This window comes from Macrotis lagotis, chromosome X, assembly GCF_037893015.1.
Source record: "Macrotis lagotis isolate mMagLag1 chromosome X, bilby.v1.9.chrom.fasta, whole genome shotgun sequence".
Lineage (NCBI taxonomy): Eukaryota > Metazoa > Chordata > Mammalia > Peramelemorphia > Peramelidae > Macrotis > Macrotis lagotis.
In genome coordinates this window covers 534,003,233-534,021,970 of record NC_133666.1, presented here as the reverse complement: position 1 = coordinate 534,021,970, position 18,738 = coordinate 534,003,233, and the positions used below count along the sequence as shown (strand labels likewise).

At 34.5% G+C, this 18,738-nt stretch overlaps 1 protein-coding gene across 3 annotated transcripts in view; it reads left to right on the top strand.

Annotated features, from left to right (window-relative positions):
• The window catches only part of EXOC2 (exocyst complex component 2), a 234,013-nt gene that overhangs the window by 54,612 nt on the left and 160,663 nt on the right, over positions 1-18,738 (top strand). For all 3 annotated transcript variants that reach the window (XM_074199429.1, XM_074199428.1, XM_074199430.1), the window contains exon 5: positions 17,972-18,085. In XM_074199429.1, coding sequence (XP_074055530.1) covers positions 17,972-18,085 — 114 coding nt within the window. The remainder of the gene's footprint in view (positions 1-17,971; positions 18,086-18,738) is intronic.

Below are 18,738 nucleotides of genomic sequence, written 5' to 3'. Positions count from 1 at the left end.
GTACCCAGCATGCATGCTGTCGTCTTTCAACCCACAAGTTTAACAACTGGTATTTATTGGCCTCCTTTCACTGTTAAGCCCTTCATATTCTTAAAGCTTTAACTGCTGTTTTTGCACACATGGTGCCTTGATACTTATAAAAATGTTACTAATTGTTCAAAAAAATAACTTAACTTTGAACAGAGACTACAGTTTGCTTGTAAAAAGTCTATATTTCTGATTTATTGTTCTGATTGTCAAAAAGATATATATGTATGTCACTTATATTGTGATGGTGACATGTCTCAAGCTGAAGAAAATAAAAGTTCAGATTATGTAAAATTTATAATTGGCTTCAGAGTCTTAGGAGATACTCTAGAGTTGCCTTATATTATTTCTATAGTGAAATTCATCTATTGTTTCTTGGCTAAACAAGGTTTTAGCAACATTGATCATTAAAGAATCAAAAAACTTTTAGAGGACTCAAAAAACTACTTTCCTATTATTTTTCTTAGAATCTCTGATAGCCTTTGTGAATTTATCATCTGGGAGTGCTAATCTCCATTATTACATTTTTCAAATGCTTACTGAGCCAGTTATTTTTGTTTTTTTCCCCTTAAAAATGGCATATTTCTTGTGTTGAGGAAGCAAACAAGAATTTAGAGGAGGAAAGGCAGCCATGTAGCAGTATTATTATGGTATGGAAAAGTCAAATATCTTAGCTAAAATCACTTTTTAGAATGTTTTATAGAAATGGTGATATAATAAGATTAGCTTGAAACCAGTTTTTGTCAGGAATGAAATTAAAAATTTTGAATTCACAAAAAAGTGAAAAAAAAATTTTTTCAGAGCTTAGGAACGACTTAACATTTTAGAATATGCATACAGATAAGCATATAAACACATGTATAGATTCATTTGCATATGCAAAACAAAGTCAACACAAGTGATGGTTTTATCTTAACATCTACCAAATTTTGAAAATATGTTCTCCACAGCTCAACTCCAAAACAAAGCAACCTCAGTCCAACCTCACTTCATGCTTTGTGGTTAGAACTGTGTGTGCTCAAAGAATAGTTTGTTGTTTTGCTTGCTATATAAACAATTACTATAGATCAGGCTCCAACATGGAAGTAAATGCTGACATAATAAGTCAATTCCAAATAGTTCTATATCCCTCTAGTCAGCACAGATGCTTGAATCAACTCATAATCAGATTGTAAAAGCATTTAAAAGATTTAAAACTGAGGCTATACTGCCACCTGTTGGAATAAGTATTATTATATGGGGGAACAGGTGGAAGGATATGAAGATGATAAGAGTGGAGGGAGGAACAAGTTGAAGGCAAGAAATTATATTAAAGATATTTTTGGTAGAAGTTTAATAGACATATTTTTCTAAGTTTGATATTAACTCAAAATTATGACAGCAGTTCTGAAAAAATAGACAAGCTAAATCACAGTAAATTATCAAATATAGTACATTGCTTGTGAAATCTATTTATTTTAACTTTTAACCCTTTTACAGAGGGTTCGAATTCAGAAATCTTGATATTCTGACTCATATTATTTTAAGATTTGTCCCCTGATTTCCATTATTTTTAGATATGAGGATTCATTATTCACATCAGGAAGTTCCATGGATCTCACAAAATATCAATTGTACTGGGGCAGCTAGGTGGCTCAGTGGCCCTGGAGTTAGGAGTACTTGAGTTCAAATCTGCCCTTAGACACCTAATAATGACCTAGCTGTCTGGCCTTGGGCAAGCCACTTAAACCCCCCATTGCCTTGCAAAACAAAAAAAAAATCAATTGTACTCTTTAATAGTTATTTAAGAAAATAAATAACAGTGCTTGGAAGATATTTTACAGGAATTCCACAGCTTTCCAGTGGTCTGCAGTCTCTAGTTTAGGATTCATTGATTTATCATGTGCTGTATCAAATTAGGAACATTGTCAACATCTTTTTCTGCCTTCTAGTAAAAAAACATAGTCATTTATTATCTTACATATTGTCCAAGTAAAAACTTAGTTCCCCTAAACTCACTATGAGTGCATAGGTAGAATTCTCTGGGGTTTTTGTGAGGAAAAAGAGCAGCTCATATTACTTTGACAGTTTCCTGAATATATTCAGATCACTTCACCATTATTCCTGAATGGAGTGTGTTATTCTATTTTCCTATCACCACATTCATCATCCCCTGGAGGTTAATCCTGGACCAGAGGAGGTCTCCCTGGTCACCAGAGCCTTTGCCTGCTGTTTCTTTTTCTTTAAGATTTAGAGACTTTTTTGAATATTTTATTTATATCCCTAATAGTTCATCACAAGCATTATTAAGTGATTTTTAATTCATTCAATTAGTTCTTTAAGTTTCCATGGTCTTCACTTATCCTTTCCTTTTTTTAATTAAGTAACTCTTATTGCCATGTTAATCCCTTCTCTTGTATCTTTGATCCTGTCCCCTCAACTTTATTATTTTATCAATCATTTCCTCCATTTAAAAAATTTTTTATTTATTTATTTTTCCAACTCTATGCATTGGTAGTTTTCAATAATCATTTTTTGGTAAGTTTTTGAGTTTTACAGTTTTTTCTCCCTCTCTCCCTGAAAGAAAAAAAAATCTAATAGAGGCTATACATATCTAACCATGCTAAAAATAGATCCACATCAATCATGTTGTGAAAGAAGAATCAAATCCAAATGGGGAAAAAATTACAGAGAAAAAAGGACATAATACATAAAGATGATTTTTGAAAATTGAAGGTAATAAACTTTGGTCTGCATTTAAACAGTTTCTTCTCTGACTATGGATGGTATTTTCCATCACAAATCTTTTAGAATTGTCTTTCATTATTGCTGAAATGAACTGCTGAAATGAGCAAGTCCATGATAGTTGATCATTACTCAGTGATGTTGTTTGTATATATAATATTCTTCTGGTTCAGCTTACTTTACTCTGCATCAGTTCATGCAAGTCTTTCTAATCTATTCTAAAGTTCTGTTCCTCATGATTTTTTTTTTTAGGTTTTTGCAAGGCAAACAGGGTTAAGTGGCTTGGCCAAGGCCACACAGCTAGGTAATTATTAAGTGTTTGAGGCTGGGTTTGAATTCAGGTACTCCTGACTCCAAGGCCAGTGCTCAATCCACTACAGCACCTAACTGCCCCAATTTCCAATTTTTTTACTACAATAAGAGCTTCTATGAATATTTTTGTACATTTTGCACCCTTTTGTAAAAGGGTTTTTTAAAACCCTTTTTTTTATGTTCTCTTTGTGATATAGACCTAGTAGTGACATTGCTGGATCAGAGGATATTTACAGTTTTATTTCCCTTTTGACAATTTCAAATTGCTGTCCAGAAAGATTGGATCAGTTCACAACTCCACCATCAATATTTTAATGTCCCAGTTTTTCTGTATCCTCTCCAATTTTGATCATTTTCATTTTTGGTCCTATAGATATGAAATATTGTCTCAGAGTTGTTTTAATATGCATTTCTGCAGTCACTAATGATTGAGAGCATTTTTCATATATTAAAATAGCTTTAATTTCTTCTGAGAATTGCCTTTTTTCATATCCTTTGACCATTTATCAATTGGAAATGACTTGTATTCTTATAAATTTCAGTACCATATATACATATATATATTATATGTATGTATGTATGTATATGAAATGAGTCCTTTGTCAGAAACACTAGTTTTCAAAATTGTTACCTAGCTTACTATCTTCCTTTTAATCTTGGTTGCATTGATTTTATTTCTGCAAAAACTTTTTAGTTTAATGCAATCAAAATTAGCCATTTTGTATTTTATAATCCCTTCTTTGGTCATAAACTGCTTCCCTTTCCATAGATCTGACAGGTAAACAATTGCTTGTTCTTCTAATTGACTTATGATGTCACTTTTTATGTCTAAGACCTGTACCCATTTTGACCTTATCTTGGTAAAGGCTGTGAGATGTTGGTCTATGCCTAGTTTCTGTCATATTCTCTTCCAACTTTCCCAGCAATTTTTATCAGAGTGAGTTCTTATCCCAGAAGCTTGAATCATGGGGTTTATCAAACAGCAGATTACTAGAGTCATTTATTGTAGTTTCTGTTGCACCTAATCTATCCGTTGATCCACCACTCTATTTCTTTCTGTTACCAAACTGTTTTGATGACTGATACTATATAATATAATTTTAGATCTGGTATGACTAGGCCACTTTCCTTTGCATTTTTTTTCATTAATTTCCTTGATATTCTTGATTTTCTTCTGTTCCTCCATATGATTTTAGTTACTATTTTTTTCTTGGTCAATAAAGTAATTATTTGGAAGTTTGGTTGGCACTGAATAATTTTAATAGCTTGGCCTACTCATGAGCAATTGTCATTTGTTTTATCATTTAGATCTGATTTTATTTGTGTGTAGTGTTTTATAGTTATTTTCATATAGTTTCTGAGTCTGCCTTGGCAGGTAGACTTCCAAGTATTTTATGTTGTCTACAGTTACTTTAAAAGGAATTTCTCTTTCTATCTCTTGCTGCTGTGCCTTGTTAGTAATATATAGAATTATTGATGATTTATAAGGTTTATTTTATACCTGCTAATTTGCTAAAGTTTTTAATTGTTTCAAGTAGTTTTTTAGATGCTTTTCTAGAGTTCTCTAAGTATACCATCATATCAGCTTCAAAGAGTGAGAGTTTTGTTTCTTCACTATCCTAATTCTATGTCTTTTTTCTTCTCTTATTGCTCAAGCTAACATTTCTAAAACAACATTGAATAATAGTGATGATAATGGATATTCTTGATGATCTTATTGGAAATGTTTATAGTTTATCCCCATTATATATAATACCTGTTGATGGTTTTAGTTAATATTTATCATTTTAAGGAATATTCCATTTGTTCCTATACTCTCTAGTGTTTTTTCTTTTGGTTTTGGGTTTTTTTTCTTTTAGTTTTTGCAAGGCAAATGGGGTTAAGTGGCTTGTCCAAGGCCACACATCTAGGTAATTATTAAGTGTCTGAGGCAAGATTTGAACTCAGGTACTCCTGACTCTAGTATTTTTAATAGAATAATTGCAATATTTTGTCAAAAAAAATTTTCAGTATATATATATATTGAAATAATCATTATTTCCCTTAGGTTTGATATTATTGATATGGTCAATTATTTTGATTATTTCCATAAAATTGAGTCAATCCTGCATTCTTTTATAAATTCTTCTTGATCATAGTGTATCATTCTAGTGCTAATTTGCTGTAACTACTAATATTTATTTAAATTTTTTGCATCCATATTTTTGGAAAATTAGAGTCTATAATATTCTTTCTCTGTTTTGACTTTTTTCTAATTTAGGTATCAGCTCCATATTGATGCCATAGAAGGAATTTGACTGAACTCCTTTTTCACCTATCTTTTCAAATAGTTTATTGGAATAAATTGGAATAAATTGTTCTTTGAGTGTTTGTTAGAATTCACTTGTGAATCCACCTGACCCTAGAAATTTTTTTTTCTTACAGAGTTCACTGATGACTTGTTTCTTTGTCCAGGATGGGATTATTTAAGTAATTTAGTTCCTCTTCTTTTAACCTGGGCAGTTTATATTTTTTGTAAATATTCATCCATTTCACTTAGATTGTCACATTTATTGTTAAACAGTTGGGCAAAATAGCTCTGTAATTATTACTTTAATTTCCTCCTCATTGGTGGTGTAATCACCTTTTTTCTTTTTTGATACTGATGATTTATCAAATGGTTGTTTGTTTTTTGTTAATTTTTTAATCAAATCAGTCAAACGTGTTTTTGTTTGTTTTTCATAAAGCCAACACTTACTTATTAGTTCATCAATTTTCTTTTGATTTTATTAATTTCTCCATTAATTTTCAGGATTTCTAATTGGGTATTTAATTGGAAATTTTTCATTTGTTCATTTTCTAGCTTTTTTAGTTGCATGCACAATTCATTGATCACTTCTTTCTCTATTTTATTCATAGAAGCATTTAGAGATAAACTGTCTCTAGTAACTGTTTTGGCTGTATCCCACAAATTTTGATATGTTTTCTCCCTATTGTCATTGTCTTGGATGAAATTTTCATTATTTATCTCTCCATTGCCCTTTATTGCACATGATTTTTATTGTGTCATGACCTGAAAAGGATGTATTTGATATTTTTACCTTTCTGCATTTGTTTGAGGTTTTTAATGTCCTAAGATATGGTCAGTTTTTGTGTAGGTGCCATGTATCACTAAAAAAAGCAAATTCCTTTCAATTTTCTCCAAAGTTCTATCATGTTTAACTTGTGTAACATTCTATTCACCCACTTTTTTTCTTGTTTATTTTATGGTTAGATTTATTTGCATTCTCCCTCCTGAGGGAGGTTGTTGACCCCACTAGTATAATTTTGCTATCTATGTCTTCCTGTAGCTCACTTAAAAATTTGGATATCATACCACTTGGTGCATATATGTTGAATATTGAAATTACTTCATTGTCTGTGGTACTTTTTTTTTTTTTAGTTTTTGCAAGGCAATGGGGTTAAGTGGCTTGCCCAAGGCTACATAGCTAGGTAATTATTAAGTGTCTGAGACCAGATTTGAACTCAGGTACTCCTGACTCCAGGGTCAGTGCTCTATCCACTGCACCACCTAGCCACCCCTGGTACTTTTTAAGAAGATTTAGTTTCCATCCTTATTCCTTTTATTGAAATCTATTTTTGTACTTGTTTTGTCTGATAAAAGGATTCACATTCGCCATTTTGATGTCTATTAAATTTCAGGTTGCCTCTCCTCTGTACTTTTTTCTATCTCCTTTCATTTTATCTCTCTTCACCAGTATTTTGCCTCCTTCAAACTGTACCCCCTTATTTCAAGCACTCTCCCTTTTCATCCCTCTTTCACTTTTCCTTCCCTTCTATTAGTCCCTCTTTCTCCCCCTCCTCCTTTCTCTTCCTAATACTTGAAGGGTAAGATGAATTTCTAAACCCAACTGAGTGTATGAGTAAGATTCAAGCAGCTCTCACTCTCTCTCTTCTTTCCTTCTACCCAATATATCTTTTGTGCCTCTTCACATGATGTAATTTACCCCATTCTGCCTCCCCCTTCCTTGTTATACTCCTTCCCTTTTTTAAAGTCTTAATTTTTAAAAAAATCATTCCATCAAAATCAACTTATGGGGGGGGGTGGAGTAAAGATGGTGGCAGGAGAAGAACCTTGCTTAGGTGCTGTCCAGAATATTTCAAAAACCGTAAAATTATGACTAAATTTTCAAGAGACAAAACTCACATAAAGATACAGTGAAGCAATTCTCCAGCCCCAGGTAACCTGGAAGGTAGTAGAAAAACTCCATTCCATGGGATTGGAGTGGTGGCCAGGACAGAGCGAAGAAATTTCAGCCTCCCAGGAACAGCCCCAGGGCATCTGGGAGCAGAAGCAGTTTTCTGACCTGCACCCCAGGGAGCACCAAGCACAACTTGGAAGATCAGCAGGGAGACCTCTGCCAGAGGGAGTGTGAAACCCAGGCCCTCAGGACAGCTGCGGCTCCTCAGCGTGCTTGCAGCACTCAGCGTGGCTGCCACAGCTCAGATCTAAGAAACAGAAGCAGGCCCATGGAGTTGCCCAGCAAGAGCTTCCAGGCAGCTGTGCCCTGAGTGCTCAGCCCACTGAAGGTAAGGGAGTAGAGGGAGATTGCTGAAGTCTGTCCCTGCAATAGAACTATGGGGCTCTTACCACATTCAGACCCTAGTTACAGTCTAGGCCCCCCAGAGAGCAGGGACACCCTCCTCCCCCCACAGCCCCTTGGCAGAGCTTGTGATCATTCACAGAGCAGGAGATCAGTCAGAACTTCACACACTGAGGTACTTTTGGGAGTGTCCCAATAATACTCAAAAGCTCAGGAAGTACCACAAAACCAGGCACAGGCTGGGGAAATGAGTAAACAGAAAAAAAAAAAAAGGAACCTGACCACAGACAATTACTTTGGTCACATGGAAGACCAAAATACTCAATCTGAAGATCAGAAAGTCCAAGTTTATTCATCTGAAGACTACAAGAAATATAGAAATTGGACTCAGGCGATAACAGAGTTCAAAAAAGATTTTGAAAATCAATTAAGGGAGATAGAAGAAAAATTGGAAAAAGAAATGAGAGAGATGCAAGAAAAACATGAAAATGAAGTCCAGCAGCTTAGTCAAGGAGATCCAAAAAAATGCTCAACAAAATAACATGTTAAAAAGCAGCTTAGGTCAAATGTATAAAACAGTTCAATAAGTTATTGAGAAGAAGAATACATTGAAAAGCAGAGTTGGTATGTATAGTAACCCTGTTTGTGGTGGCAAAAAATTGGAAATTAAGTGAATGTCCTTCAGTATGTATGTTATGGAACACTATTGTTCTATTACAAACCATGAGGGATGGGAATTCTGGGAAGCCTGGAAAGGTTTGCATGAACTGATGCTGAGCAAGATGAGCAGAACCAGAAAAACATTGTATACCCTAACAGCAGCATGGGGGTGTTGATCAACCCTGATGGACTTGCTCATCCCTTCAGTGCAACAAGGAGGGACAATTTTGGGCTATCTGCATTGGAGAATACCATCTGTATCCAGAGAAAGAATTATGGACTTTGAACAAAGACCAAAGACTATTACCATCAAATTAGAAAATAAAAGCGCTGTTATTATGTAATTTTACTATCTCATGCTTTATTTTTCTTCCTTAAGGATATGATTTCTCTGTTATCACATTCAGCTGAGATCAATGTGTAACATGGAACCAATGTAAAGACTAACAGAATGCCTTCTGTGGGGGTTGGGGGGAAGGAAACAAGAATGGGGGGGAGAATTGTAAAACTCAAAATAAATAAAATCTTTCTTTAAAAAAATAAAAAAGGGGTGGCTAGGTGGTGCAGTGGATAGAGCACCGGCCCTGGAGTCAGGAGTACCTGAGTTCAAATTGCCTTGCAAAAATCTAAAAAAAAAAAATTATTGGGATATCTGAAGGTTAGGATCAGGAAAAGAGCCTTGACCTCATTTTTTTTTCTTTTTTTTTTTTGCAAGGCATTGGGGTTAAGTGGCTTGCCCAAGGCCACACAGCTAAGTAATTATTAAGTGTCTGAGGCCAGATTTGAACTCAGATACTCCTGGCTTCAGAGCCAGTGCTCTATCCACTGTGCCACCTAGCCACCCCTTGACCTCATTTTAAATGAATTCCTACAGGAAAATTGCCCTGATATCCTAGAAGAAGAGAGTAAAATAGAAATTGACAGAATCCACCAATCTCCCCCCAGAAAGAGATCCAAAACAAAAACAACCCCCAGGAATATTATAGCTAAGTTCCAGAACTACCAAGTCAAAGAGAAAATATTACAAGCAGCTAGAAGGCTACAATTCAAATATTGTAGAGCTGCATTTAGGATCACACAGGACTTAGCAGCAACTACATTATGGGTTCATAGGGCTTGGAATATAATGTTCCAGAAGGTAATAGAACTTGAAATGAGACCAAGAAGCAGCTACCCAGCAAAACTGAATGTCCTCTTCCAGGGGGAAAATATGAACTTTCAATGAACCAGGGGAATTTCAAATGTTCCTGTTGGAATGGCCAGAGCTGAACAGAAGGTTTAATCTTCAAATACAGGACTCAGGTGAAGCATAGAGAGTGGAGGAGAAGGGGAAAATATGAGGGGCTCAATGATGATGAACTACATGTATTGCTTTATAGAAAAATGATACTGATAATACTCATATGAACCTTCTCATTTAATAGAGCAGGTAGAAGGAGCTTTTATAGATGAAGCACAGGAGAAAGCTGAATTTGAAGACATATTGTGGTGTAAAAATGGAGTCAAAAGATAAAAGGGAAATGTATGGGAAAAAGAAAAAGGAGAGGAAGACTAGGATAAGATATTTCATATAATAAGATATTTTCTTTATTACAATGAGCTATTGCAATGATATGGAAGGTGTGAAGACAAGAGGGAATGAGGGAATCTTTGCTCTCATCTTTGCTCAGAGAGGAAACAGCATATATACTCAATGGGGTATAGACATCTGGAATAAGAAGAGAAGGGGGACGGGGGAAGGGGGAGGATGTGAGTGATGGAGGAGGGGGTGGACCATGGGGGGGAGAGTGGTCAGATATAACACATTTTCTTTTTAACTTGGATGGCCTGTCTGGGACCATAGGGCCAGGTGGATGCTGAGCCTAAGGGGTTGTATGTAGGCTTGGGACCTCTTGGCTCCAGGGCTAGGGATCTGTCTGCTGCACCACTCAGCGACCCTACAGCAGAGTCAGAGTGAAAGGAGAGAGAAAATAGAGTACATGGCAGTGGAGAAGTATGAATGGAGGGAGTTGCGATCAGCAATGGCAACGGTGGAAAAATATGGAAGTAACTTTTGTGATGGACTTATCATAAAGAATGTGATTCACCCGTGACAGAGCTGGTGGTGTTGGAACACAGACTGAAGCACCATTATTATTATTATTATTATTATTATTATTATTATTATTTGGGGGGGTTCTGGGAAAGGTGTGTACATCTGGGTCTGTTTCTAGGTTGTTTCCATCTGAACAACAGGCCCCCTCACCACTAGGAACACAACAAGGGCTATTGTTCAGTTCAGGACATCCAGACCAGCCTTGCTGGTTGAATGGGTGTCCTGGATACTGATGCTGGAGCTTTCTTGGCCCACCCACCTCACAGCCCTATCTGCAAAGGTTTTGGCTTCCACAGCTGATGATTTCAGATTAGTCTCTATTGTGACCTGGCCAGTGGTGTACTAGGTCTCTGCTTTCTTACTTGGGCTCACCCATGCTCTCCTCATCCCCCGTCAGACCTTGCTGGAATATGTTCCACTTCGTTCTTTTGTGGGTTCTGTTGCTCCACTGTCTGTTAAGAGGCTTGATTAATGTCATTTCTGAGTGACACCCAGCTTAGCAAAGTTCTGGTTTGTCTCTGCTATCTTGTCCAGAAGTCCATCTTATCCCTTATCTGTTTGTTCCTTCCCGTTCAAAGATATGCTCAGGTCTTTCTTATCAATAAATCAAGAAAGAAAAAAGAAGAGGGGCAGCTAGGTGACGCAGTGGATAAAGCACTGGCCTTGGAGTCAGGAGTACCTGGGTTCAAATCCGGTCTCAGACACTTAATAATTACCTAGCTGTGTGGCCTTGGGCAAGCCACTTAACCCCATTTGCCTTGCAAAAACCTAAAAAAAAAAAACAAATTAAAAAAAATTTAAAAAAAGAAAAAAAGAAGAAAAGGAGAGAGAGAGAGAAATCCATCTAGCTTTCTTGTCTTTTATATCTTAGCAAATTAGCATCTTATTTCTTACCTATCCTCTGAATTACAGGGAAAGAAAAATGACAGGGAAATATATAGCAAAAATTAGTAGTTTGGTTTAGCCCTCAACAATAGTATGATTTTTCTCTGACCTTGAATGCCAGAGAAAGCAGCATGTATTTTATTCTCTTAAGTGGGAGACAGTGAATATTTATTAAACTGGGAAGTGTAGCAGAATTGTATATTAAGTTGAATAAATCAGCAGCCATGTAAAGGATATAGTGGTGAATAGAAAGACTGAAAACCAGGGAGACTCCTTTGAAGGCTATTGTCCCAGAAAACAGGTTTTGGAAACCTGAACATTAGAAGCAGAAAGAGAGGGGACAGACCCAATAACATTACTAGTAAATATACATTATTTTTTCAGACTGGAAGCACACCTGATTTCTGTTTAAGTTCGCCTTCTATTTATTGTATGATTATGGGTAACTAACTTAATGACACTTTTATTTTACCATTTTTAAAAATAATGTAAATAATACCTGACTTTCCTTGCCTAAAAGAAATATTGTGAGGCTAAGGCAACATTTGAAGAAAAAAATTTAAAATTTTTGGTAGAAAAATACTGTGGGATCAACCTAAGATTTAATCTTAGAAGATAAGGATTTAGGTATTTATTTGATTAAATATAAATTATTTCTTCTCCAAATGAATAACTAGCAAACATTTCTCCCATGTTTGGAATACATTCTTTCCTTAACACTGCCATTTAGAATCTCTAGTTTCCCTCAGATTGAACACAAATTCCTCTTGGCTACTAGTGTCTACTATTTTTAAAATTTATCTTGTATTTATTTTTTTGTATGTTTCTGTATGTATATGTTGTCTCTCTCAATAAAATGTAAGCTCTTTAAAAGCAAGGACTGCTTTTTGGGTTTTTTTTTAATCTTTTCATACTTAGTGCCTAACAGAATATCTAGAATAAATTCTTCCTGGTTTATTTTTAAGAAGTATGTTTTTTTGGGGGGGCAGCTAGGTTGTGCAGTGGATAGAGCATCAGCCCTGGAGTCAGGAGTACTTGAGTTCAAATCCGGTCTCAGACACTTAATAATGTGGCCTTGGACAAGCCACTTAACCCCATTGCCTTGCAAAAAAAAAAAAAAAAAAAAACCCTTTAAAAACATGATTTTTATAGTAGAACATATTGCAAAATGTATTGTAATTATGTAGTACACTAAACTTTTTGACTTTCTATAATCTTAAAGGAAAATTTATCATTCTGGATAATCAGTTTTTCTAAATAAATTTATTTTCTCTTTAATATCTAAGACTTTAAAAATTAATCATCTTTGCTTAAAACCATTCTAAACTTTATCATATAGTTCCTCTACTTTTAAAAAAAAATAAGAAGCATAACTTAATTTTGGTTTGGCTCCTCAGATTTTCATAATATCTATCAGTTGTATTGTGCTATAATATAATGATGCTTCCAGTATCTATTATAGTATGTGTTGTCTCCTTTATACTAAATAGTTTTCTATTGTGATGCTTTTTGAGTTCTCTGTCTTGTTGTGTGTGTGTGTGTGTGTGTGTGTGTGTGTGTGTGTGTGTGCTCCTTTGTTGCTGCTGTCACTTCTCACTGACATCAGTGTGCCTTCTTATAGTAGCACATTTTTCTTTCATTTGCTTTTTCTAATCTGTTCTGAGGTTGAATACCAGACAAGTTTATTAGAATTGTAAGGAAAGTAAGAGAAAATAGGTCCTGAGTAAACAGCTGAGATTGTCTCCTATTAGTAAAACACACTATCATGAACCTTGCTAAAAATTGATTTTGGATGTGGAGGCATTTTTGTGTATTTGTTTACTCATGGCTTTACATTTATGTTCTCTTTAGGTGAGTTTGATAACAAAATTATTTTAATGAAGTGTTATAATTGTAGGTGGATTGGTGAGTCTGATGATAGTCATAAGAGTTGGGCTCAGAATATTTTCTGATCTTTCTGATCTTCTATCTTACATAATGTTTTCTAGCCCCAATTATGTTTCAATATTAAATAGGTTAAAATTGACATAATTTGTCTTCTTAAAAGAAACGTTTCCTATGTTTTTAGTGAAAAATCAATTTAGTGCAGAATCAAATCTAACTTGATTTGGACCTAACTTCTCTACCTTTTAAGTTCTGCCTTTTAACCTATAGAAATGGCAAGCAAATAAATGAAAGGAAAAAATAATCTCAAATGAGACAGGTTTTAGTTACTAAATAAAGTTATCAAAACCAACATGAAGAATCCAAAACAAAATAAATTTCTGGAAAGGAAAACTACTCCTCTCAGAAATTTTTGCTGATTAAGCTAGTAAGTTTGAGAAGAGAATACATTCCAAGATCATGAAACCTTGATTAAGAAGACCTCAACACCAATGCTCTGATAATGGTGAAGGAAAATGAATGGTTGACCAAATTTAATATTGTGAAATGATGTCAATTTTCTGTCTTTCTGCCCTTTATTTATAAGGTCGCCCTTCTACCTACTCTTAAGAAGTTCTAAGTATTAGAAATGTTTTGGGGCAGCTAGGTGTTATATGGGGCAGCCAGGTGGCACAGTGGATAGAGCATCAGCCCTGGGGTCAGGAGTACCTGAGTTCAAATCCAACCTTAGACATTTAATAATTACCTAGTTGTGTGGCCTTGGGCAAGCCACTTAACCCCATTGCCTTGCAAAAAAAAAAAAACCTGAAATATTTTGTATTTAATCAAAAGATATTACAATAGTTTTTATACTTGGGTAATTATATTGATAAAATGCTTAAATTTTAGAACACATATCAGGTTTTATGTTGCTTTATTTCTCAGAAATACATTGACTATTTCCAATAAAATAATTTCTCATTTCATGGGCAGTATTTTTGCAGTAACTGGATTTAAAACAAAATAAAAACAGTACAATGTAAGATATAATGCATTCATTTTAAGCATCAAATAAGAGGATGTAATTTTTTTTCAAAAAATATATTTCTATTTTTATTTGGGACTTCAGTGAAGAAAGTCCCCCCTTCCCCCTCTCCCCATCTCATAGATTCTATTACAAAAGTTTGATCATCTTATTGTCTGAAACTCCAAAGACTTTTCCCAAAAAAATGATGTAACAAATTGATGTGATATCTCCAGTCTAGCTGCTAAATGTTAATTTAATTCATAGTCTAAGTAATATAATCTATACTGGCAATGAAATAAAAAAAGAAAATAATATTACTGTAGTTATAGTAATTATCTCTTAACTTCCCTTTCAGCTCTTAAAAAGCATAGCTCTAGAAGCAAACAAAAAGAAAACAATAAAATAAAATATGAAATACATTTTTAAATACTTTTGAATACTTTTGTTTAAAAGGGGAGGTTGATTGAATGACCCATTGGTAGGCTCTGAGTTCTTTTCATTTTCACTTAGGTATTTGTAGTTTGTACTGAAATTCATTTGGTAGGGGACCAACATTAAGAGTGTGATATGAGACAAAGATAGCTTAAGAGCCACCAAAAGGTTTTGTTTGAACAGAATGCAGGAATGACTTGTTTAATCTGGAGCAGTTTTTCACTCTGGAAAAATAGAGACTAGATAGGAAAGACTGAATTAGATGAGTTTCTGCCTGGGGAGGGGACAGAAGAAGGAAATCTTGGAGAAGAAAGGTAATCAAATTTCAGAGAAAGAAAAGAAGAATAAATTTACCTAGCCAGTGAATTGGCATATATGATAAACCACACTACAGACATAGGATGCATGATCATTCAGTATAATAAACATGCATTAAATATTTGCTACATGGAGAGCACTTAAGAAAACAAAAATAAATTTTAAACTTGCTCTTCATGAAACAAAAAATTGGATATGAAAATACATTATAGTATAAAATAGAAGACATTGTAGTATATAAGAATATAAGAGAAGTGCTAAGTATTCTTTGAAGTCTAAATAACATAAAGTTATTAATGAGTACTGGAATTGGAGAAATCCTTTTTCTGATTCTTGTTAACCCCTTCTCTACCTGTTATCCCCTCTAGGGTCTCATCCATTATTCATTGCCTCTCTCATCTCAATATCTTCCTGTTTATTTGTTCATTTGCCACTATCTGATCTTTATCTTTAAAAAATAAATACATAATACTTCCTTTGACCATTCTATTTCCCCCACCCCCAAGCTATTATCCTGTAATGTTTTTATCTTCACTGTTAACTTTACAGAGAGCCTATTTGATGCTATCACTTCCATCTCTGCAACATGGCTTCTGTCCCTGCCACTCTACAAAATCAGTCTTTCCAAGATTACTATTGATACCCTGATTGCTCAATCCAGTGATCTTTTATAGTCTTCTTTTGGGCTTCATTTTCCTTTCACAGCACTTGACATTGTTGACCGTTTCCTCCTTATGGATACTTTTCTCTTCCCTTGACATCTATTACACTCTTCATTCCTGAGTATTGGGAGTAAAGAAAACTGGGTTCCAGTCCATAATTTACTAGTAATTATTTATAATTAAATTTTCTGGGCCTCAGTTCTCTTACCTGTAAAAGGAAGGATTTGACCTAGAAAATGTCTGAAGTAATTTTCAATAATCTCCCAATTAGACTGTGAGCTTGGACAGGCAGGGGGAGGATTTATTTCCTTTTTGGTTGTTTTAGGGTTTTGGGGTTGTTTTTTTTTTTTTTTTTGCAAGGCAAATGGAGCTAAGTGTCTTGCCCAAGGCCACACAGCTTGGTAATTATTAAGTGTCTGAGGCTGGATTTGAACTCAGGTACTCCTGACTCCAGGGCCGGTGCTCTATCCTCTGAGCCACCTAGCCACCCCAAGGATTTACTTTCTATTTGCATCCCCATTACTTAGCATAATTCTTTGCATATAGACTTAATAAATATTTTTGTTCATTTATCCATTCTAGCCGAACTGGTTCATTTTCCTCTTAACTCCTAAATGTGAATATCCCTTGGTCTCTGTCTTCCACACTCTCATTTCCTTGTTCTGTGTACTTAAGAATCCTAGAATCATAAAATCTCAGAGGAATGGACTTCAAAAGTCAACTAATTAAAATTACATTAGAATAAGAATCACTTTATAGTTTGTGTGACAAGTAGCTATCTCCCCAAGGAAGATACTTTTTCTCTCTTTGGCCTCTCAAATCTATATGCTGAACCCTAATATTTCTCTCTTGAATACAAGGCCCATCTTACCAGTTGCTTTTAGATATCTCCACCTGGTTGTCTCATAAGCACCTAAAATTTATCATATTCAAACTAGAACTCATATTTCCACCAAAAATTCATCCCTTTTCCAAACAACCCCATTTCTTTTGATTCCAATTCACAAATTTGAAGTCATTCTTAATTCTTTTCTTCCTCAACCCCTAAGAATCTGCAATTCTGCCTTAGCATCTTTCATATTTCTTTCCCATCTCTTTATTGACAGGCATCAATCATCAGCATTAAGCCCTTATCACCTCTCATTGGGAGGATTGCAGTAGCCCTCAGATGGTCTCTCTGTTTTAATGTCTCTTTATCTCTCTCGTCTATCTCCCATTTAGTTACCCAGTTGATGTTACTGAAATATTAATTTGAACATGACACCTTCTTAGTCAAAATTCTGAGACATTTTCAAAGTCTCCTCCTTTGTTACTGTTCTCTCCCTTGTAAAATTGTAATGTATTATTTTGTAGCATTGCATAATGGTTAGAGTGCTTACTTCATAGCCAGAAAGACCTGGGTTCAAGTCCCACTTGTGGCAGCTACTGCTTTTATGAACCTGAGTAAATAATCTTTTTTTTATTGCTCCAAGGCAGCACTCTTAAGAGCTCATACTGTAAAATATCTGTTAATCTACATTGGTAGAAGGAGCTTCCTTTATTAGAGCTCCTTATACCAATGAAATCATAGGTCTGCACTAAACCAAAAATAAGCAAATTAATTAGTTCCTTGATAGCAAGAACTCTTCCATCTTTTGTCTCTGTATGTCCAGTACCTAGTACAATGTTTGATATATAACGTGGTTTTCTACTTTAACCGTTAAGAATTGATCATGTGACTAGATATTAAGAATATTGGCAAGAGATGGTGCAGGTGTGAGCTGTTAGGACTTTGATAACTTTATTAAAATCATTATTTTAAACAAATAAGTATTTTCTCAATTATTCTATAATTAAATACTGTAGTGACAGGTTATACCTCACTAGAAAGACCAGTGATCAACTACAGGTTTCATAGTAGTATTAACCTATGTATATATACATATATATATATATATATATATATATATATATATATACACACACACACACACACACACACACACACACACACACACACACACACATATACTTAGAGAAGCAACACCAAGTTGGTTTCAGTACAGGTGTTTTTTTAGCTACAATTCTTGAAAACATTACACAAAGTTCAAGGTGTATTCCAGTCTCTTTCATTGGATGGAGGAGTACTTACTGATGAAACTGATTTCTAAGAGTATTTAAATAACATATATATATATATATATATATATATATATATGTGTGTGTGTGTGTGTGTGTGTGTGTGTGTGTGTGTGTGTGTGTGTGCAAAAAAATGAAACGAGTATAATGTTCACATGTTTTATATATATGTTCAGTACTGCATGCTTTTACTGTTTTCTATCATATACATTCCATATAATGTATATTATTATATGATATAATATTCTTAACATTTCGCTTTTAGAAGCAAATTTCCCCAGAAAGACCTGGAAACATTGTTCCATGGAATGAGTGCTGATTTTACCAGTGAGAACTTCTCAGCTGCCTGGTATCTGATAGAGAACCACTCAACTACAAGGTTTGTAGATATTCAAATTATAACAGTTAAGTTGTGTCATGTGACTGCTAAGTTTCATATTAAAGTTGATAGCAATCCATTAAGATTTTTGAAAATCAGCATACCTTTGTACTTTCATGAATAAGATAACATGAAATGAGATTATACTGTAATGCTTCAGGAATCTCTAATTTCATTGTCCTGAGTACTATCTCTTGCCTATCCAAATTGTGACACATTTTACTCTAATAGATAAGCTTTTATGTTCTCTTTTGACTGAAAAAAATTACCACTTATTAATAGTTCTTAAATGGTCATTTGACAATAGATATAGAGTTATCCTGTTCTTAAAACTTTTCTAGCTTTGCTAAAACTTTCAATTTACAAACATAGCCTCTGAGAACTCAAGACTACAACCACAGCAGTATGATACATTGGAGTAAGACTTTGTGGGCCATAATCATGATGTCCTTATATGACATCCTAGGAAGTAAATGTTGTAAGCCAATAAAATTTAGTTGGCTTTCTAGCTCTTTTTTGAAAATAATTTAACATGAACTAATGAGTTTAGCATAATCCAGTTACAGGAATGATTTGAAATTACCTTTTTTAACCTTGACCAGAGAAGGAAAAGAAAGCTACTTTCTCACTCCTTAAAACTTACCTGGGGGCAG